The 23,019-nt window shown below is 36.6% G+C and overlaps 1 protein-coding gene across 1 annotated transcript in view; it reads left to right on the top strand.

Annotated features, from left to right (window-relative positions):
- Positions 1-23,019, top strand: part of LOC141564237 (tumor necrosis factor receptor superfamily member 14-like) — a 30,806-nt gene that overhangs the window by 2,269 nt on the left and 5,518 nt on the right. Inside the window, exons 2-4 of the mRNA XM_074306494.1 lie at positions 3,476-3,601; positions 9,971-10,126; positions 20,353-20,443. Of these exons, the coding sequence (XP_074162595.1) occupies positions 3,476-3,601; positions 9,971-10,126; positions 20,353-20,443 (373 nt within the window). The remainder of the gene's footprint in view (positions 1-3,475; positions 3,602-9,970; positions 10,127-20,352; positions 20,444-23,019) is intronic.

A 23,019-nucleotide genomic window follows, 5' to 3' on the forward strand; every position in this document is an offset into this window, starting at 1 on the left:
GGATGCTGGTTGGATGCTGGATTCTTGGAAACAATAGTCTCATTCAGCCCTGGGACCAAATCATGGATCCATTTGGTCCCAGTAAATCTCTCCCTTTTAAATAAATTATCAAAAAGCTCTCTAATATCTATCTGCCTCAGTTTCTCCAGCATTACACTATTTTTTAATAATCTTGTTTTTAAAATTTTTTCTCAATGTCTCTCATTTGATTTTTAAAATTCTTTTTTGAGTTCTTCTATAAATTCTCTCTGAGTAGAGAGCCATTTCATGTTACTCTTTGGGATAGAAGCTGCTCATGATTTCTTAAAGCACAATAATACTCCATCACCATTATGTATCAAACTTGTTCAATTGATGAGCATATCTTCAGTTTACATTTCTTTGCCATCAGAGAAGAGCTGTTATAAATTTTTTGAACATATAGATCTTTTAACTTTTGGGGATTTAAAAATTTTTTTATTTTAAACTTAAATAAAAAATCATAAGAAAAATTTACCATATATACAGCAGACCATAGGAGATATTTCAATATAAAAGAATAAATTTTGGAAGAATTCTGAGAAGATGATAAAGTAGGTTAGTAAACTTCAAGCTCTCCAGATTTCCTCCACAAATAGATGAAATTTGCACCTCAGGAAGAACATAGACTGGTGAAAAAACAAAACTTAGTATAGAACAGGAATTTAATCAACAGCTTAAAAAGGTACGAAGAAAGACACAGGACTAGGGATTAACCCCAGTGAAGTGCAAATACCTCCAGACTATCCCCATTGAAACACCAAGTAGAAAGCTACTAAGAGGGCTACCTAGGTGTGTCTGGAACCTCTGCAGGAACCACAGACTTTCACCTCCTGAACTGCTTGTGGAGTTTGAATCAGGAAAGACTGAATGAAGCTCAGTTGATCAGGAACACTAGGCCCAGATGTGCAGCAGAGATTGTGGCCCTGGGCAAGAAGCAACTAGCACTCAGTGAGGGCAGAGGCAGTAAGGCAGGGTGCTGCCGTATATGGGCACTTGCTGGAAGGTGGAGCTCTTGGTTTGGGGTTCCTGGTCAGAGGGTAGAGAGGTGAGACCAGGCACCATTCACCCCACTCTAGGATTAGAGGTGCTTACATTAATGCATCTCATTTTTAAAAAATGAACTGCCAAATTAGAAAGAACCCCACCATAGAAATTTACTATGGGAACAGAGGAGACTGAGAGTCATCTTCAGGACACTGAAGAAAAAGAAGAAAAAAAGCTTCTACCCCAAAGAATAACTTCAAATGGCTCGCTACCCAGGAAGAATTTATAGAACACAAGAAATAACAAAACAAATTCTAAAGAATTTTTTTTTTTTAGTGTATGTGCTGCCAAAACAAGCACTTCCTTTATTATATATATATTTAGATATTGCCCCATCATATTCTAATTAGATCTGGGCTTTCTGTCTAATACTTCTAACAGCACAAGTACTGAGAAGCTTCTGAGTTACAAATATCATTATGTTATGATAAAATGTAAACAGTTTAACCTTATTTGGTCCTTTAAGATGACCCTTTCCTATTTACCTTTTAGTTATGTCTTTCTTTCTTGAGTCTTACATGAAAATCTTTTTTTTCCCTATTCAGCTCTGATCTTTTCACCAGGAATGCTAAAAGTCCCTCTTTTCATTCAATATAAATTTTTTTTCTCTCTAAATAATTATACTCAGTTTTTCTGGGTAAATGACTCTTGGTTGTAATCCTAGGACTTTTGTTCTCCAAAATATCTTATGTAATATAGGAGCTGCTAAATTTTGTGTTATCCTAATTGTAGCTCTGCCTACTTACAATATTTTCTCCTTGGCCTTGTTATAATGTTATAATATATACTGTATTAATTTTTTTTTCTGGTTACACATGTATATTAGTTTTTAAAATACATATTTCTTTATGAATCTTATTGGGAGAGAAAAATCAGAAAAAAAGGAAAAACCATGAGAGAGAGAAAAAAAAAAAAAAAGAAAAAAGAAGTGAACATAGCCTGTTTTGATTTACATTCAGTCTCCATAATTCTGCATACTCACTCAGCATCAATTCATGTAAATCTTTTCAGGCCTTTCTAAAATCAGCTTGTTCATCACTTTTTACAGAACAGTAATATTCCATTATCTTCATATACTATAATTTATTCATCCATTCCTCAATTGTTGAGGATCTCCTCACTTTTCAATTTTTTACTGCCACAAAAAGAATTGCTACACATATTTTTGCATAGATGGGGTCTTTTTCTGTCCTTTATGATTTATTTCCTTGAGATACAAACTCAGTAATGGCACTGCTAGGCCAAAGGATATGCATGGTTTGATACCCTTTGGTATAATTCTAAATGGCTCTCCAGATGGTTGGATCATTTCTACCATAATATTTTGAGAATTATCATTTTGGGATCTGTTTAAGGAGGTGATTGATAGTTTCTGTCCATTTTTATTTTATCCCCAGTTCTAGAATATCAGGAATGTTTTCCCTGATAATTTGCTGAATGATATTTACTTATTGTATTCTCTCAGCAACCATACAAATGCAGGCCCTATTATCTTCTCCATTATTTAATTATGAGTCAGACAGAAATTTTGTAACTTCCCTGTTTATGCAACAAATATCTGAGACTGGATTTGAACTCAGGTCTTCATGAATCCAAGCCTGGTAGTCTATCTACTGCAACCACCTAGCTATGTTATTTCAACTGACTTCTCACATTTTCTTATTCCAATCAAAGTGACCACCTGGCTGCCCTAGACTGTATGCTAATCCCAAATCTCTGCATTTTTTGCATTATCAGAAGTCCTTTTTATTTGGAATACTCCCTATTACTCTTCTGTTATGCCTAAATTCCTTCAATGTATAACTCAGACACCACCTTCTCCATAAGGTCTTTTTCTGTTTCTCCCCTTCAAAAAAGTATTTATCTTTAACATTATTTTTTAAATTCTGAGTTCCAAATTCCTTTTCTCTCTCAGCCTTGCCCCCATCCCATGAGATGTTAGGCAATATTAACTTATTATATATGTGAAATCATGTAAAACATTTCCATACTAGTCATGTTGCAAAAAAAGAAGCAAGTGAAAAATACTATTTTTTATTCTGCACTCAAAATTCATCTGACTTCCTCTCTCTGGGGATGTGTCTCTCTCCTTCCTCCTCCTTCTCCCCTTCTCTCTCTGTTTCTCTCTTCATCTCTCTCTGTGTGTGTCTTTCTCTGTCTCTATCTCTCTCTGTCTTTGAGATCCCTTCCAGTTTTGACAGTTTGGGTTTAAATTGAGGGATGGATGTGCACCACTCCTAATTTTCACAGTAAACCATCCTAAGTTTTGTAAGTGGTCTTGGGAGCTTCTTGAGCATTGTCTAGGGTGCTCATATGGTGTCATCAAGGGGAAATGAGATTGGAAAGCAGTGGCTTCTACAAGGAGGTATCCTATGCCTTGTTCTTAATACTGACTCTTTGTTATCTTTAGGTTACAGGCGTGTCGGGCCATGTAACATAACGAGAGGCACCAGGTGTCTTTCTTGTGATCCTGGGACCTACACTACACACAAGCATGTCCTGAACAACTGCCTTCTATGTAAAGTCTGCAACTCTGGTAAGAAATTCTTCAGAGGCCTTAAGATCAACTAGGACTTAGATCTAACCCAGAGTTTGTCCTATGGTAGGTACTGTAGCTTTCCTGGGAAAGGGAGAACTGGGTTCTGGGGAAGTTAAAAATCTTGGATTTACCAGACAAGATGGGATAAGAGGGATGTCTATGACCCAGTGCTGTAGACCAGGAAAAGAGGCAGTGAGAATGCTTTGCTAGCAATTGGGAGAGAAGGGTTCCATTCCAGGCTTTTCCTTCTATGGACTTGGATAAGTCATGTTCATTCTTTGGACATCAGTTTGCACCTCTATACCATGAGGGGCTTAGACTACTTCCTAAGGTCCTAGAGCATAGTGTTTTTTTTTAAATAAAGCTTTTTTTTTTTTTAATTTTCAAAACATAAGGATGGATAATTTTTCAACATTGACCCTTGCAAAGCTTTGTATTTCAGATTTTTCCCCTCCTTCCATCCACCTCCTCCCCTAGATGGCAAATAATTCAATATATGTTATACATTTTAAATATATATTAAATCCAATATGTATAAACATATTTATACAGTTCTCTTGCTGCATAAGAAAAATCAGATCAAATAGAAAAGAAAATGGGTAAGAAAACAAAATGCAAGCAAGTAACAACAAAAAGTGAGAATGCTATGTTGGAGAAAACTATAGACCAATTTCCTTAATGAATATTGATGCTAAAATCTTAAATAAGATATTAGCAAATAGACTTCAGAAAATCATCCCCAGGATAATACACTATGACCAAGTGGGATTTATACCAGGAATGCAGGGCTGGTTTAATATTAGGAAAACTATTAGTATAATTGACCATATTAATAATCAAATTAATAAAAACCATATGATCATCTCAATAGATGCAGAAAAAGCATTTGATAAAATCCAACATCCATTCCTACTAAAAACGCTTGAGAGTATAGGAATAAATGGACTATTCCTTAAAATAATAAGGGGCATATATTTAAAACCTTTAGTAAACATCATATGTAATGGTGATAAACTAGAACCTTTCCCTGTAAGATCAGGAGTGAAACAAGGTTGCCCACTATCACCATTACTATTCAATATAGTACTAGAAACTCTAGCCTTGGCAATAAGAGCCGAGAAAGAGATTCAAGGAATTAGAGTAGGAAATGAAGAAATCAAATTATCACTTTTCGCAGATGACATGATGGTATACTTAGAGAACCCCAAAGACTCTGCTAAAAAAGCTATTAGAAATAATTCAGAATTTTAGCAAAGTTTCAGGATACAAAATAAATCCATATAAATCCTCAGCATTTTTATACATTACCAACACAATCCAACAGCAAGAGATACAAAGAGAAATTCCATTCAAAATAACAGTCGATAGTATAAAATATTTGGGAATATATCTACCAAAGGAGAGTCAGGAATTATATGAGCAAAATTATAAAACACTTGCCACAAAAATAAAGTCAGATTTAAATAATTGGAAAGACATTCAGTGTTCTTGGATAGGCCGAGCGAATATAATAAAGATGACAATACTCCCCAAACTAATCTATTTATTTAGTGCTATACCAATCAGACTCCCAAGAAACTATTTTAATGACCTAGAAAAAATAACAACAAAATTCATATGGAAGAATAAAAGGTCGAGAATTGCAAGGGAACTAATGAAAAAAAAGTCAGAGGAAGCTGGTCTAAGAGTACCTGATTTAAAGCTATATTATAAAGCAACAGTCACCAAAACCATTTGGTATTGGCTAAGAAATAGAATAGTTGATCAGTGGCATAGGTTAGGTTCACAGGGCAAGATAGTGAATAAAAATAGCAATCTAATCTTTGACAAACCCAAAGATCCCAAATTTTGGGATAAGAATTCATTATTTGACAAAAACTGCTGGGAAAACTGGAAATTAGTATGGCAGAAACTAGGCATGGACCCACATTTAACACCACATACTAAGATTAGATCAAAATGGGTCCAAGATTTAGGCATAAAGAACGAAATCATAAATAAATTGGAGGAACATGGGATCATGGGATAGTCTACCTCTCAGATTTGGGGAGGAGGAAGGAGTTTGTGTCCAAGGAAGACCTAAAGACCATTATTGATCACAAAATAGAACATTTTGATTACACCAAATTAAAAAGTTTCTCCACAGACAAAACTAATGCAAACAAGATTAGAAGGGAAGTAACAAATTGGGAAAACATTTTTACAGTTAAAGGTTCTGATAAAGGCCTCATCTCCAAAATATACAGAGAATTGACTTTAATTTATAAGAAACCAATCCTCCAATTGATAAATGGTCAAAGGATATGAACAAACAATTTTCAGATGATGAAATTAAAACTATTTCCACTCATATGAAAGAGTGTTCCCAATCACTATTGATCAGAGAAATGCAAGTTAAGACAACTCTGAGGTATCATTACACACCTGTCAGATTGGCTAAAATGACAGGAACAAATAATGATGAATGTTGGAGGGGCTGTGGGAAAACTGGGACACTGATGCATTGTTGGTGGAGTTGTGAAAGAATCCAACCATTCTGGAGAGCAATCTGGAATTATGTCCAAAAAGTTATCAAACTGTGCATACCCTTTGACCCAGCCATACTACTACTGGGCTTATATTCCAAGGAAATACTAAAGAAGGGAAAGGGACCTGTATGTGCCAAAATGTTTGTGACAGCCCTTTTTGTATTGGCTAGAAACTGGAAAATGAATGGATGTCCATCAATTGGAGAATGGTTGGGTAAATTATGGTATATGAATGTTATGGAATATTATTGTTCTATAAGAAATGACCAACAGGAGAAATACAGAGAGGCTTGGAGAGACTTACATCAACTGATGTTAAGTGAAACGAGCAGAACCAGAAGATCATTATACACTTCAACAATGATACTGTACGAGGATGTGTTCTGATGGAAGTGGATATCTTCAACATAGAGAAGAGCTAATCCAATTCCAATTGATTAATGATGGACAGAATCAGCTACATCCAGAAAAGGAACACTGGGAAATGAGTGTAAACTGTTATTTTTACCTTCTGAATCCAATTCTTCCTGTGCAACAAAAAATTCGTTTCTACACACATATATTGTATCTAGAATATACTGTAATATATTTAACATATATAAGACTGCTTGCCATCTGGGGGAGGGGGTTGGGGGAGGAAGGGAAAAAATCTGAATAGAAGTAAGTGCAAGGGATAATGTTGTAAAAAATTACCCATGCATATGTACTGTCAAAAAAAAGTTATAATTATAAAATAAAATAAAAATTAAATTATATTTTAAAAAATAAAATAAAATAAAATGTAAAAATAAAATAAAATTTTCTCTTTTCCTCCTTAAAAAAAAAAAAAAAAAAAAAAGAGAATGCTATGTTGGGAACCACCCTCAGTCCCCACAGTCCTCTCTTTGGGGGCAGATGGCTCTCTTCATCACAAGATCATTGCAACTGCATCAGTCATCTCATTATTGGAAAGAGTCATGTTTATCAGAACTGATCTTCTTATAATATTGATGTTCCCATGAGTAATGATCTCCTGGTTCTTAGAGCATGGTATTTCACACTTAGGAAACATGAGATACTTTATTCACACTCTCTCACACAATCCTAGAACATCCAAATTCCTTCCAGGAACCTCAGAAAAGAGCGCTCAAAATGTCTAGGATTCTGAAGAGGCTTGTCAATAGAGCTGGTCCTCAGGAACTTGCCAAAGAGGCTGAGCTAGGCCCTAGAGCCTACCCAGCTCCTTAAATATACATGTCTACACTTTCCTGACCTCTAGCCATAGGTGTAGGATTATTTAAGACCTGTGTTTCCCCCTGAGAACCCCAAACCTCTTCCTGTAAACTCCCAGCTGGGCTCATTTTCCCTAGCAATGTTCTAGCATTTCAAATTACTTCTCCATCTTTCTACTCTTTTCTGATCATTCCGTTGTCTTCCAGGGAGATATTATGTTAAGGAATTAATTGATGTTAGATTGTGAATCACTGCTAATAATGTCCTGTCTCAGGGTTTTGAATGAATTTTTAAAGATGGATTTTCACCCTTAGTAATAGGAGGATGCTTTTCAAGAACAAAGAATCTCCTCCCCTTGGTCCTACCCCATTTTACCCCTGAATCCCAGGCAGGTCAGTATTACATCAGGTTAGAGAAGGGCATATGTATCCTTGTGAGTGGGGGGGTTGGACAGAAAGAGGGCAGAGGAATGTTAAATGGTAGATCAGGTCTTTCTGCTCTCTCACACTAGCTCTGAGTATTCTGAAATTTGGGCTTCTCTATTTGAACAGATTGTTCTGCATAACTGGGAAATCATCTTGAACATATCAAAACTCTTGACAATATAAAGTACTGGGAACTCTTCTGTTTCTTTTTGCTCCCCCATTTCTCCTTTTTTGAGTCTCCTGTGCACAAATATTATTCCCTCAGAATATCTCCTCTCTTTAGTCCATATGGAAGGGATTAATAGGTAACAGACCCAGAGCTGAAAAAGACCAGAGAGGTCATGTCATCTAGGACCCTCATTTTATTGAAGAAACTGATCCCAGGGAAGTTGGGACCTGAGCAAATACACAAAGCAGTAAAGAGCAGAGCCAGGATTTGACCTCAGGTCCCATGATGGCAAGTTAAATTCTTACTCAGAGCTTTTTCATCTTTCCCTCCTCCTTTCTTAGGCACATTCATTTTTAGAGTTTGAAAAGGTTTTCACCTCCAATATTGCCACCAGGTGATGCATAGGGAAGAGTCCTAGATTAGAAGTTGGAGATGCTGGGTTCAAAACTTAGCTATTCCATCTGTTATCTGTATGATGTTGGGCAAGCCACTCAGTAAACATCCAATAAGCACATGCTATGTGTTAAGCCCTGGGGATACCAAGAAAGACCCTGAGAATCTAATGGGGTACACACCATGACATCACTCTGTACAAACATGGAATAGGCAGGATGATGAATTAGAAATTATCTTAGAAGGAAGGCACTGGCATTGAGGGAAATCAGGAAAAAGTAATTTCCCTCTCTGGACTTCCATTTGTTCATCTTTAAAATGGGAGGGTTCATTGTAATGACAAGTCAGGTCCCATCAGCCTCTAAATGTCTTCTCTCTGCATTTGGCTGGGAGGTTTGGGCTCTAGTAGCTGCTGGTACCATGCATAGAATGCTGGATCTGGAGACAGCAAGACTTGGCTTCAAATGTGACTTCTAATTTTGTAACCTTGAACACCACTTGCCCTTAGTCTGCCTCAACTGTTAAATGGGAGGGCAGGAACAGCATCTACCTCTCAGGGTTGTTTCATAGCACAGTGCCTGGTACATTGAGGGATAAGCACTAAATAAATTGTTCTCCCCTTCCCCTTACTTCTTGATACCTCTCAATGATTCTATGTGACCTTGAGAAAGTCCTTTTCTCAATTAGACTTCAATGCCTGCTTCTGAACAGTGGATAATTTCCTGGAGGGTCTGTTAGACTTGCCTGAGATTATGATGAACCAATGTGGTTTGGTATAATTGAGCATCAAACTCAGACACATGTGAATCTGTAGAATGGAGCCAGCCTCCTGCTCACAGAAGGGTAAATGACTGGCTCCAAATATCTTCAAACTGAGTCACCCTGTAGCTAACCACAGCAGTTCCTTCCTTCTTCATTTCTCTCATGGACTTACAAAGACCTACAAGGTGGATTTCACCTTTTGTAGTATTTCCTGAATATACCCCTTTCTCTCCTCTGACACATTAGACCCTCTTCACCTCACACCTAGAGTATTGCAATAAATGCTGTGAGGGTGTCTGTCTATCTCTCCCCACTTCAATCTATCTTCCATTCAACTATCAAAATGATTTTCCTACAGCACAGGTCCAAACATGTCACCATCTAACTCAATAAACTTCAATGGCTCCCTCTCACCTCTAGGAGTAAAACTGAAGTTTTTAAAGGCTTCATAACTTAGCCCTTTACTACCTTTACAATCCTATTGTACCTTATACCCTCCCCTATTTCACACACACTCTATGATCCAGAGATAATGAATTGTAGTTTTCTCAGCTGGGCATTTTTCCTCATGCCTCTATGCTCACCTCCACCTTCTGTCTTTCTTGTCTTCCTTAAAATCCTAGCTAAAAGCCCAGCTTTGCAAGAAATCAATCTCCTTCCTTCTTAAGTCTAGGGCCTTTCCTCTCTTGAACATCTCCAATTTATCCTGTGTGGATCTTGTTTCTACAGACCTTCTTTATGTGCATTGGACTGTGATCTCCTTGACAGCAGGGGTTATATTTTACCTTTCTTTTTAATGCATGCCTGGAACATAGTAGGTCCTGAATAAATGGTAATTGACCTAATGTCTCTTTCTTCCTTTTGTTCTTTCTTTCAGAGCTTGGTTTGGTGACCAAAAGGGAATGTTCCTCTACCTCCAACACTGTGTGTGGCTGTTCTCCAGGTTATTTCTGCTCTGATATAAAAGATGATGACTGTGAGCTGTGTGTGCCTCATCGAGTTTGCAGCCCTGGCCAATATATGAAGTCTAGAGGTGAGCCTGCTCCATCACCATCCATCCAGGTACCCAGGAACTATTGCTGTGGCAGCCTGAGAAATTCCTAGCCTTCCCTCAGTTCTGGCTGCCTTCCTGGAACCAGTAGTACAATGGGATGATGCTTAGATCTGGTGTGAGAGGATTAGGTTTCACAACTAAGCTTTTGTACCTACTGTTCATGTGATGTGATCCTTGACCTCTCTAGTCCTCAGTTTTCTTATCTATAGAAAAAGGGGATAATACAGCGATAGAAGACCTATGAGGTCTCTGAGGTTTGACCAGGTAGTCAAACAAAGCACATTCATTCATTGACCATGTTCAAAGGCTGTATGTCTCCTTCAGCACCTTGTGCCCATTACTTCTTTGTTAGGAGATGAATAGCATGTGTCAGTATGAGTTCTTTGGAATTGTAGTTAGTTATTCCATTAATTTAAATTCTTAAGTCTCTCTAACTTGGTTGTCTTTACAAGGTTGTTGCTACTGTGTAAATTGTTCCCCTGATTCTGCTCATTTCTCTTTGTATCATATGAGTTTTCCCATGTTTCACAGAACTCATCCACTTTATCATTTCTTACATTGCAATAGTATTCCTTTAAATTCATGTATCACAATTTATTTAACCATTTCCTGACTGGTGGACATGTCTTCAGTTTCCAATACTTTACAGAAAAAAATTGTAGGATATAAATATTTGTGTATATATTGGCCCTTTTTCTCTTTCTCTGAACTCTGTGAGCACAGGATCAGAAGTAGCATCAGTGGGTCAAAAAGGTTGCATTGCTTCATAACTTTTGGGATGTAGTTGCAAATTATTTTTTAAAATATCCAGAGCAAGTCACAGCTCCACCAACATTACATTAATATATCTGTTTCTTTCACAGTCCCCCTTCATTTGCTATTTTCCTTTTTTTCTCAGCCATGTCGATCTGTTGGGATATAAGATAAAACCTCAGAGTTACTTTAACTTGTATTTCCCTAATTATTAAAGATTTAGAGCATTTAAAAACATGGCTATTGATAATTTAGATTTCTTCCTTTGAAAAGTGCTCTCATTTGGAAAATGGCTCTTGTTCTTATTCATTTGAATGTATATTGTCTATAATGCAGATAATATGTATATACATTATGTATATACATTATCATTCATATATGCATGTACATGTAATGTATGATGTAGATCTATATATAAAATGAAAATGAGACTTATCAGAAAAATTTTCCATGCTCCCTTCCCCAGTTACCTGTTTCCCCTCTAATTTTATTTTTTAATCAAAATTTTATTGAAAAACCATTTTCACACAATGTCTTTCATAGTCTTTTTTAAAAATACATTTGATGGGCTATTCTCCAATTGATAAATGGTCAAAGAATATGGACAGATGATTTTCAGATAAAGAAATTAAAACCATTTCTAATCCCATGAAAATCACTATTGAGCAGAGAAATTCAAATCAAAACAACTCTCAGATAGCACTACATATCTGTCAGATTGGCTAAGATGACAGGAAAAAATAATGACGAATGTTGGAGGGGATGTGGGAAAACTGGGACATTGATGCATTATTGGTGGAATTGTGAAAGAATCCAATCATTCTGGAGTGCAATTTGGAACTATGTTCAAAAAGTTATCAAACTGTGATACTTTTTGATGCAGCAGTTTTTCTACTAGGCTTATATCTGAAAGAGACCTTAAAGGAGGAAAAGGGACCCACATATGCAAAAATGTTTATGGCAGCCTTTTTTGTAAGTGGTAAGAAAGTGGAAACTGAATGGATGCCCATCAGCTGGGGAATTGCTGAACAAGTTATGGTATGAATGTTATGGAATATTATGGAATGATCAGGAGTATTATTTTAGAGAGGCCTGGAGAGACTTGTATGACTGATGCTAAGTGAAATGAGCAGAACTTAGAGAACATTGTATACAGTAGCAACAAGATTACGTGATCAACTGTGATGGATTTGGTTCTTCAACAAAGAGATGAGTCAGGCCAGTTCCAATGACCTTATGATGAAGAGAGCCCTCTACACCCAGAGAGAGGACTATGGGAAATGAGTGGGGACCACAACATAACATTCTCACAATTTTTTGTTATTGTTTGCTTGCAATTTGTTTTCTTACTCATTTTCTTTCCTTTTCAATCTGATTTTTCTTGTGCAGCAAGAGAATTGTTTAAATGTGTTTACATATATTGCATTTAACATATATTTAACATGTATAACATATATTGTCTTCTTGCCATATAGGGGAGGGGTTGGGGTGAAGGTGGAGAAAATTTATATCACAAGGCTATGCAAGGGTCAGTCTTGCAAATTACCATGCTTATGTTTTGAAAATAAAAAGCTTTAATAAAAATAAATAAAAAAGAAAAAAAAAGTTATGCTTTACATATTAGTATCTTCAAATAGTAAAGGTGAAATATATCTTTATAGATATATTATTGCAAATAACAACATAGTCTTTAAAATTTGACATTTCCATGTGCAATATGCATTAGTACTTAAAGAGTTGGTTGGATGCCTCAGACTTCACCAAAAACTCAAACCCTAATAAGGGGAAATAGGAAGGTTATGTATTCTGCAACTCAATTTAGTGTCTACTGCTAGGAATGGTTTTGGCACCTTTTTATTCCCAGTACTTTAGATAGAAAATATCCTATTATGTAGTGGTACATAAAATCCTCATTTACACACACACACACACACACACACACACACACACACACACACACACACACAAACACCATGTAGCAACCAAGTTACTGTATACTGCAGTTGAAGTAAATATAGACAGGATTTATGCAAACTTAAAACACACTACCTGTAATCTAACACATGTAGGACATATGTTGATCATCCCTCTTTGTCGTTTAGCCATAAACTCTTTACCTATCCATAGAACTGATTGGCAATTTCCTCACTGCTCCACTTATTGGTTTATGATACATCCTTGGTTCCTGAAGGTGATCCACAAAGAGTTCAATTTCCAGCAAATAATACTTAGTTGGAGACTTCTAAAATAGGACCAAGGCTCTGGCTTTCTGGAGGTCAGCCTAGTTAAGTACAGAAGAACTCAGTCCTTTAGAGGCTTCAAAGGATGGATGTTTCAGACACAACTCTAAAAGGCCATCCACTTAAATTGAAGAGAGTGACAATCTGAATCTGTGCAGAGAGGAAGCAAGCTGCCCAAATTGAAGATCTTTCAAATCTGTGACTGGCCAAGTCACTTACTTGATCTTTTGGGTCTCAGTTTTCTCTCCTGTCAAATAAGACAGTTGGATCCAATAATCTCTAAGATCCCATTTTCCTCTATAGTCAGGGTCCTGGAAGTAGGAAAAGTTATTTGCAAGCTTACAGATATTTTAATAACAATAAGTAAAAAAGCATTGATTATATGCCAGATTGATACATATTATCTGGAATGTAGATGCTATCATTATCCCCCTTTTGTACTAGCAAAAACAGGGAGTGGAGCCAAGATGGTGGAGAAGATACACGCAAATTTCTTCCCTCATTACCAATTAATTAAATCAGCCTCAAAAATAACACTGGACTGATAAAAACCACAAGGATTAAAAGCACAACATACCAGCTGAAGAGAATCTGGAGTCTATACAGAAAAGGTCAGTTCCAAGGGGAGGAAGAAAAAAGGCCAGCACAGACGGTTAGGTGCTAGCACACTGTGCCAATCGGTCTGGGGAGAACTCTGGGATCAGAGAAGCCACTGAGATAGAGGAATCTGACACAGGCTGTTAGCTCTTCTCTGCTTATAAAACAGCAGTTCAGAAGAGAAATCAAGCCACTTTAAAATATAAAGCTAGATCCTAGAACCACCCCAATTAGGAAGTGACCTAACAGCTGTGAAGCCGCTTTCTGCTGTCCAGGGCTTCATCTTGGGGTAGTTAAGAGCCTGAACAGCAGAGACACAGCCTGAGGCAACATCTAATCCACATAGCACCAGGCTTGGCCTGAGGCCATGGAACTTGAGCAGCCACAGAATTCCCAGAGAAGCAGGAACACCCAGAGAAGAAGAACCTTCGAAGTAGGGACTGAGTTTTCTGGGTAGACATTTCCAGGTTGAGGCTTTTCATGTCAGCTGCTGATATCCATGCCCTACAGACACATTGGCTGGGCTTTGTGTTGCCTTTACTGTTCAGTCTTAAACCTCAGGGAAGTTGCTAGGACACACAGTGGGGTCCTTCACTGAGCAACCCTCACAGTGCAACTGTACTAATCACCTCTGAGGCATTTCCAGAGAAGGGGAGGGGAATTCTCTCCCAGAGCTCTCTCTTAGCTCAGGCACAGTAGCCGATGCATCCATCTGGTCTGGGAGGAAGCTGGTAAATAAACAAATAAATAAACTTCCTACCCCAAGGGCAGACCCCAAAAGATTTTTAACCATGAGTAAAAAGCTAAAGAGAGTGATTGATTCCTTCTACACAGAGAAAGAGCAGGTATCCAACCCCAAGGAAGCTAACAGCAGAGAGTCAGCAGATAACACTCTAAAGGGGAACGATACCTGCCTCCCATCACATAACTCTCTCCTAGAAGAGACTATTAAAAAGTTAAGAGAGTTTGAAGAAAAATGGGAAAAGGAGTGATAAAAGAGGGAAACTACATCTCAGGAAAAGGCATAGAAAATATACCACATCTGAGGGAATTTAGAGAGGGGGAGAAACATTGTGTGAATCTTACTCTCATCAGAGTAGGCTCAAATTTGACATTTGTTTTTCAGAGAATTCTCTCTCACCTCATTAAAAGGGGGGAAGGAAAAGGGAAAAGGAAAATGGGAATAAGGGAAGGGCAAAAGAAAAGGGAAGGGATTTGGAAGGAGGGGGGAGGGATACTAAAAAGGGAGGGCTGCGCATCACAAGTGGGGTCTATAAATTAAATATTGGGGAAGGGGTTCAGGGGGGTCAAGGGAAAAAAAGCATAATCTGAAGATAATATGATGGCAGGAAATACAGAATTAGTAATTTTAACTGTAAATGGGAATGGGATGAACTCTCCCATTAAACAGAGGTGGATAGCAGACTGGATCAAAAGTCAGAACCCTACAATATGTTGTTTACAGGAAACACATTTAAAGCGGGGATATATACAGAGTAAAGGTAAAAGGTTGGAGCAGAATCTATTATGCTTCAGGTAAAGCCAAAAAAGCAGGGGTAGCCATCCTTATCTCAGATCAAGGAAAAGCAGAAATTGATCTAATTAAAAGAGATAAGGAAGGAAACTATATCCTGCTAAAAGGTAGCATAAACAATGAAGCCATATCAATACTAAACATATATGCACCAAGTGGTATAGCATCTAACTTTCTAAAGGAAAAGTTAAGAGAGTTGCAAGAAGAAATAGACAGTAAAACTATAATAGTGGGAGATCTCAACCTTGCACTCTCAGATTTAGACAAATCAAACCACAAAACAAATAAGAAAGAAATTTAAAAAGTAAATAGAACATTAGAAAAACTAGGTATGATAGACCTTTGGAGAAAACTGAATGGTGATAGAAAGGAATATACTTTCTTCTCAGCAGTTCATGGAACCTATACAAAAATAGACCATATATTAGGACATAAAGATCTCAAAATTAAATGCAGGAAGGCAGAAATAATAAATGCCTTCTTCTCAGATCACAATGCAATAAAAACTACATTCAATAAGAAGTTAGGGGTAAATAGACCAAAAAGTAATTGGAAACCGAATAATATCATCTTAAAGAATGACTGGGTGAAACAGCAAATTATAGAAACAATTAATAATTTCACCCATGATAATGACAATGATGAGACATCATACTAAAATCTGTGGGATGCAGCTAAAGCTGTAATAATGGGAAATTTTATATCTATAGAGGCTTATTTGAACAAAATAGAGAAAGAGAAGATTAATGAATTGGGCCTGCAACTTAAAAAGCTAGAAAAAGACCAAATTAAAAACCCCCAACCATAAAATCAATGAAATACTAAAATTAAAATTAAAAATTAAAAAGAGAAATCAATAATATTGAAAGTAAAAAAAAACTATTGAATTAATAAATAAAACCAAAAGTTGGTTTTATGAAAAAGCCAATAAAATAGATAAGCCTTTGGTAAATCTGATCAAGAAAAGGAAAGAGGAAAATCAAATTGTTAGTCTTACAAATGAAAAGGGGGATCTTTCAACCAATGAAGAGGAAATTAGAGAAATAATAAGGAATTACTTTGCCCAACTTTATGACAATAAATTTGGTAACTTAAGTGAAATGGATGACTTCCTCCAAAAATATAGGCTTCTCAGATTAAGAGGAGGAGATAAATTGCTTAAATAGTCCCATTTCAAAAAAAGAAATAGAACAAGCTATTGATCAACTCCTCAGGAAAAAATCCCCAGGATCAGATGGATATACATGCGAATTCTACCACACATTTAAAGAACAATTAGCCCCAAAGTTATATAAAATATTTGAAAAAATAGGGGATGAAGGAGTCCTGCCAAACTCCTTTTATGACACAGACATGGTACTGATACCTAAACCAAGTAGATCAAAAACTGAAAAAGAAAACTATAGACCAATTTCCTTAATGAATATTGATGCTAAAATCTTAAATAAGATATTAGCAAAAAGACTTCAGAAAATCATCCCCAGGATAATACATTATGATCAAGTAGGATTTATACCAGGAATGCAGGGCTGGTTTAATATTAGGAGAATTATTAGTACAATTGACCATATTCATAATCAAATTAATAAAAACCATATGATCATCTCAATAGATGCAGAAAAAGCATTTGATAAAATCCAACATCCATTCCTACTAAAAATGCTTGAGAGTATAGGAATAAATGGACTATTCCTTAGAATAATCAGGAGCATATATTTATGACTGTCAGTAAGCATAATATGCAATGGAGATAAACTGGAACCTTTCCCAGTAAGATCAGGAGTGAAACAAGGTTGCCCACTATCACCATTACTATTCAATATTGTACTAGAAATCTTAGCCTCGGCAATAAGAGTCGAGAAAGAGATTAAAGGAATAAGAGTAGGTAATGAGGAAATCAAACTGTCACTCTTTGCAGATGATATGATGGTATACTTAGAAAACCCCAGAGATTCTAATAAAAAGTTATTAGAAATAATTCACAACTTTAGCAAAGTTGCTGGATACAAAATAAATCCACATAAATCCTCAGCATTTTTATACATCACCAACAAAATGCAACAGCAAGAGATACAAAGAGACATTCCATTTCAAACAAATGTTGAGAGTATAAAATATTTGGGATCCACCTACCAAAGAAAAGTCAGCAGTTATATGAGCAAAATTATGAAACACTTGCCACAAAAATAAAGTCAGATTTAAATAGACATTCAGTGCTCTTGGATAGGCCGAGCGAATATAATAAAGATGACAATACTCCCCAAACTAATCTCTTTATTTAGTGCTATACCAATCAGACTCCCAAGAAACTATTTTAGTGACCTAGAAAAAATAACAACAAAGTTCATATGGAAAAATAAAAGGTCGAGAATTTCAAGGGAATTAATGAAAAAAAAAGTCAGATGAAGGTGGTCTAGGTATACCTGATCTAAAGCTATATTATATAGCAGCAGTCACCAAAACCATTTGGTATAGGCTAAGAAATAGGCCGGTCGATCAGTGCAACAGATTAGGTACAAAGGACAAAAAAGGGTACAACTATAGCAATCTAGTGTTTGATAAACCCAAAGATACCAACATTAGGGATAAAAATTCATTATTTGAAAAAAAACTGTTGGGAAAACTGGAAATTAGTATGCCAGAAATTAGATATGGATCCACACTTAACACCATATACCAAGATAAGATCAAAATGGGTCTATGATTTAGGCATAAAGAATGAGATCATAAATAGATTAGAGGAACAGAGGATAGTCTACCTCTCAGACCTGTGGAGGAGGAAGGAATTTATGATTAGAGAAGAACTAGAGATCATTATTGATCACAAAATAGAAGATTTTGATTACATCAAACTAAAAAGTTTCTGTACAAACAATACTAATTCAAACAAGATTAGAAGGGAAGTAACAAATTGGGAAAATATTTTTACAGTTAAAGGTTCTGATAAAGGTCTCATTTCCAAAATATATAGAGAATTGATCCTAATTTATAAGAAATCAAACCATTCTCCAATTGATAAATGGTCAAAAGATATGAACAGACAATTCTCAGATAATGAAATTATCCACTCATATGAAAGAGTGTTCCAAATCACTACTGATCAGAGAAATGCAAATTAAGACTACTCTGAGATATCACTACACACCTGTCAGATTGGCTAAGATGACAGGAACAAATATTGAGAAATGTTGGAGGGAATGTGAGAAAATACATTGTTGGTGGAGTTGTGAAAGAATCCAGCCATTCTGGAGAGCAATCTGGAACTATGCCCAAAAAGTTATCAAACTGTGCATACCCTTTGATCCAGCAGTGCTACTACTGGGCTTATATCCCAAAGAAATACTAAAGAGGGGAAAGGGTACTGTGTGTGCCAAAATGTTTGTAGCAGCTTTTTTCATAGTGGCTAGAAACTGGAAGATGAATGGATGTCCATCAATTGGAGAATGGTTGGCTAAATTATGGTATATGAAGGCTATGGAATATTATTGATCTGTAAGAAATGACCAGCAGGATGAATTCAGAAAGGCTTGGAGAGACTTACTGAACTGATGCTGAGTGAAATGAGCAGAACCAGAAGATCACTATACACTTCAACAGCAATACTGTATGAAGATGTATTCTGATGGAAGTGGATATCTTCAACATAGAGAAGATCCAACTTACTTCCAGCTGATCAATGATGGATAGAAACAACTACACCCAGAGAAGGAACACTGGATATTGAATGTAAAATATTAGCACTACTCTCTATCTACCCAGGTTACTTATACCTTCGGAATCCAGTACTTAATATGCAACAAGAAAATTGGATTTGCACACATATATTATATCTAGGTTATACTGTAACACATGTAAAATGTATGAGATTGCCTGTACGGCATCTAAGGGAGGAAGAAAAGGAAGGGAGGGGAAAATCTGGAAAAATGAATACAAGGGATCATGTTATTAAAAAATTACTCATGCATATATACTGTCAAAATAATATATAATTATAAAATTAATTAAAAAAAAAAGATATACTAGCTAAAGCAGGTAAGTAGAGGTCTAGTAATTTGGCCAGGATTGAACTAAAATCTTCTTGACTCCAAGCCCAGTTCTTTTTAATAATTTTTTTATTATATATTTTTTTAATAATATTATCCCTTGTATTCATTTTTCCAAATTATCCCCCCTCCCTCTACTCTCTCCCCCTGATGACAGGCAATCCCATACATTTTACATGTGTTACAATATAACCTAGATGCAATACATGTGTGTAAATACCATTTTCTTGTTGCACAATAAGCATTAGATTCCGAAGGTACATGTAACCTGGGCAGACAGACATTAGTGCTAACAATTTACATTCTCTTCCCAGTGTTTCTTCTCTGGGTGTAGCTACCTCTGTCCATCATTGATCAACTGGAAGTGAGTTGCAAGCCCAGTTCTTTATCCAATGAGACACTTCAATACAATAACTCCTCCTTAGTCTCCAGCTTCCGTGAAAAAGTGGGGGTTTATAGGTATGGGACACTACAAATAATGTTAAACTTTCTTTGATTTGCTGCTTAGTTTATGGAACTTTATTTTTTCTTTTTAAAGATTATATATTAGAGATGACTCACTGAAGAAGATAATGTCATCAGAGGCATGGTAAAATTAGTCAGAACTCATCTTGCAAGAGCTGATTAAATTTTTAATGTTAGCATAATGACACAAGTTAAATCAGAGATGAATTTTTATTTTCTTAGTTGCTTAGTTTTGAAAAAGTGATAAGGAAAATTTTAGTAATGTTGGTTAAACATAAAAGATATTAAAATGTGCCATTTTTATTTATTTTTGTTTTTGCTCTAAAGAGTTGGTTGTTAAACCAAAGAAATGTTTGGTAACATAGATGATACAAAAACAAAATATATTTTTAAAAAATAATAAACTTTTTCCACCGATTGGAGGGAGTGTTTCATAGAGTTGTCCACAATACTCTTTGTTCTGATACAGAGCTTCCAAGGAAAGGACTACATCAGGAACACTGTTCTAACAAACATGTTTTGTTCCTATTACTATGCTAAGCATTACATATACCATGCCTCCTTCTCTTTCAGGCACAGAGAGAAACAACACCATCTGTGAAAAGTGCCAGGCAGGGACATTTTCCAAGAATTGGACCCTGGACCAATGTTTGCCATGGACCAAGTAGGTTGTGCATGTTCTTCTGGGACTTGGTGGTCTTGTTCATTTATAATAATTTGAACAGAAAGTGTGAACTTAATGAACTCCAAATAAAGTAAAAATTTCCATATACAGAATAGAACAGAAAAATAAAAATCAAAAGTTTCCATGCAGATGTGCAGGTAAGTAACAATTGGATCTCTGGGAAATAAATATACACTGGATACACTTTTAAGTTTATTCTGCATCAGCATTTTCTTAAGTCTAGTCATGCAACAAAATAAGAAATCAAGCTCTACTTTGTAGTATTTGCCCATTTCTGAGGCATGTGTGCTCACCCTGAAAATTTAACAAGTGCCCTAGGGTTCATGCTGATTCCACCATTCCTCTAAATTTATGGGACACTATGAACCTCTCTTCTATGCAGCTTGTAGGTACTTGTAGGCTTAAAAGAAATTCAACATGTAGTTTTCAATGCTGTTCTGCTTGTCTGTACTTCCTTCTTGTATTCCTTCCTCCATTGTTCAGTTTTTCCCCGACACTGAACTATAATCTGCTTTTCTGTATATTCTCTCCATCATTCCAGATTCTACCCTTTGCGGCCACAATGAGTGAATTTGCTTTTCTCCTACTTACCAATTCTTTAAGTACGTGACACAATCTTTTGGCTCCTCCAGGACGTCCTTCAGCAGCTCCTCCCATGCATGGTTTGTTGCCCTTGTTGCCCTAGTACCATGGAAAGAGCTTTGAAGTCTAGAGAATCTGGTTTCCAATAGCATGGATGCTCCCCACCTGTTGTGGGCCAGTGAGATGTTATTTTAAAAGTGCTGGCCCATGGGAAATGCTACATAAATACTAGCTATTGTTATCATAACAGTTGTTTTTCCTTATCTATAAATGAGGGACCCCACCAAAGGACCTCCAGATGTCACTTCTAGCTCAGAATCTATGAGCCTTCAGCACCCTCTTGTGGAAGCTCTTCAGCTAACCAAGGAACTTCATTTCTTCAAGGAACTTGAACTCTTCATTTCTAGGCCAGCCAGTATAGTGTTCATGGGATAGTATTATCGGATTTCCTTTATTCCTTTGTTTTTTGAGTCAATTGAGGTTAAGTGACTTGCCCAGGATCACACAATGTCTGAGGCCAGATTTGCACTCAGGTCCTCCTGACTTCAGGGCTGGTTCTCTATCCACTGCGCCACCTCGCTGTCCCTGGATTTCCTTTATCCTAAAGCCACCATGTAGTCTAAAGTTGAACTGCCATGGCTGGTTTTCCAATCATATTGTCAACTCACAAGAGGTACTCAGGATGCTCCTGCTCCAAGACCTTTTCAGATGAATTGTTACCTAGTCTTATTTAGTCCTTCCCAGGATAGTGGTTTAGTAGAATGGCAAGGGTCCTGATTCTGGAGCCCAAAGAGCTGGATTCAGATCCTGTCTCTGATATTTGTTTCCTGTGTGATCAGGGATATCCCTTTGATTTTTTTGGACACATCAGTTTCCTCGTCTTTATAATTAGAGGATTGAAGTAAGTGGCTTCTGCTGTCCCTTTCAATAATAATAATGATTGTAGAGGGCAGGAACTCTGGAGAAGTATACCTGAAACAAGGTGTTAACTCAGTGGAATTGAAGAGACAATGCTTATCTAGTTTACATGTGCTTAGTACTTAGCATGCTGATGTCATGGTTCTACAAGTTGACACCTATTCAGTATGATGGAATGATGTAATTATAATAGAGTATTTAAGGACTGAGACAGAAGAAGACAGACTAGAAGACAGAGATCCTCATGGTGGCTCTCAGGCTGAGACCAAAGCCCTTCCAAAGGACCTCCAGAAAGCTAGCTCGTACATTACAAATGATAATGATAAATGGGTAAACTGGTGGCACAGTAGATAGAATGTCATGTATGGAGTCAGAAAGACTCATTTCCTCAGTTTAAATCTGGCCTCTGACACTTGCCAGCTGTGTGATCCCACAAGTCATTTCATCCTGTTTGCCTCAGTTTCCTCATCTATAAAATTAGGTGATGAAGGAAATAGCAAAACCTCTCCAACTTTTCTGCCAAAAGAAACCCTAAATGGGGCCTCAAAAAGTTGGACAGGACTGAAATGACTAAAAAACAATAATTATTATTTATTAATAATTAAATAAAAATAATAATTATTGTTGAAAGCAACATCAGAGGTAAAGGTAGCACATTAGAATAATCACTCTACTCCCTTAAATATTATTAGTTTGGGGGATATGATTTAGTTTAAACTAACTTCTGAAAACTTTGTCATTCTTTAAGGGGAAAGAAAACCCTAAGAGTAATGATATTACAGTTGTTTTAGAGACTCCATGTAGATAAAGAGAAAGACTTAAATAAGTGGGGGGGGGGTAGAGAGAGACAGACAGAGGTGGGATAAGGGAGGGAGAGAGGGAAGAAGGGAAGCAGGGAAGCAGGAAGAGATAGAGAAATAGAGAGACAGAGAGACAGACAGACACACAGAGAGAGAGATTAAGAAACCTCTCCATATGGCTAAGGCATGCCCATATTGTGGGCTGCTGTGTGATTCAAAAGGAGGAAGATGTCATTTTCCCATCTGCCCTTTTGC

This window comes from Sminthopsis crassicaudata, chromosome 3 (assembly GCF_048593235.1).
Source record: "Sminthopsis crassicaudata isolate SCR6 chromosome 3, ASM4859323v1, whole genome shotgun sequence".
Classification (NCBI taxonomy): Eukaryota; Metazoa; Chordata; class Mammalia; order Dasyuromorphia; family Dasyuridae; genus Sminthopsis; species Sminthopsis crassicaudata.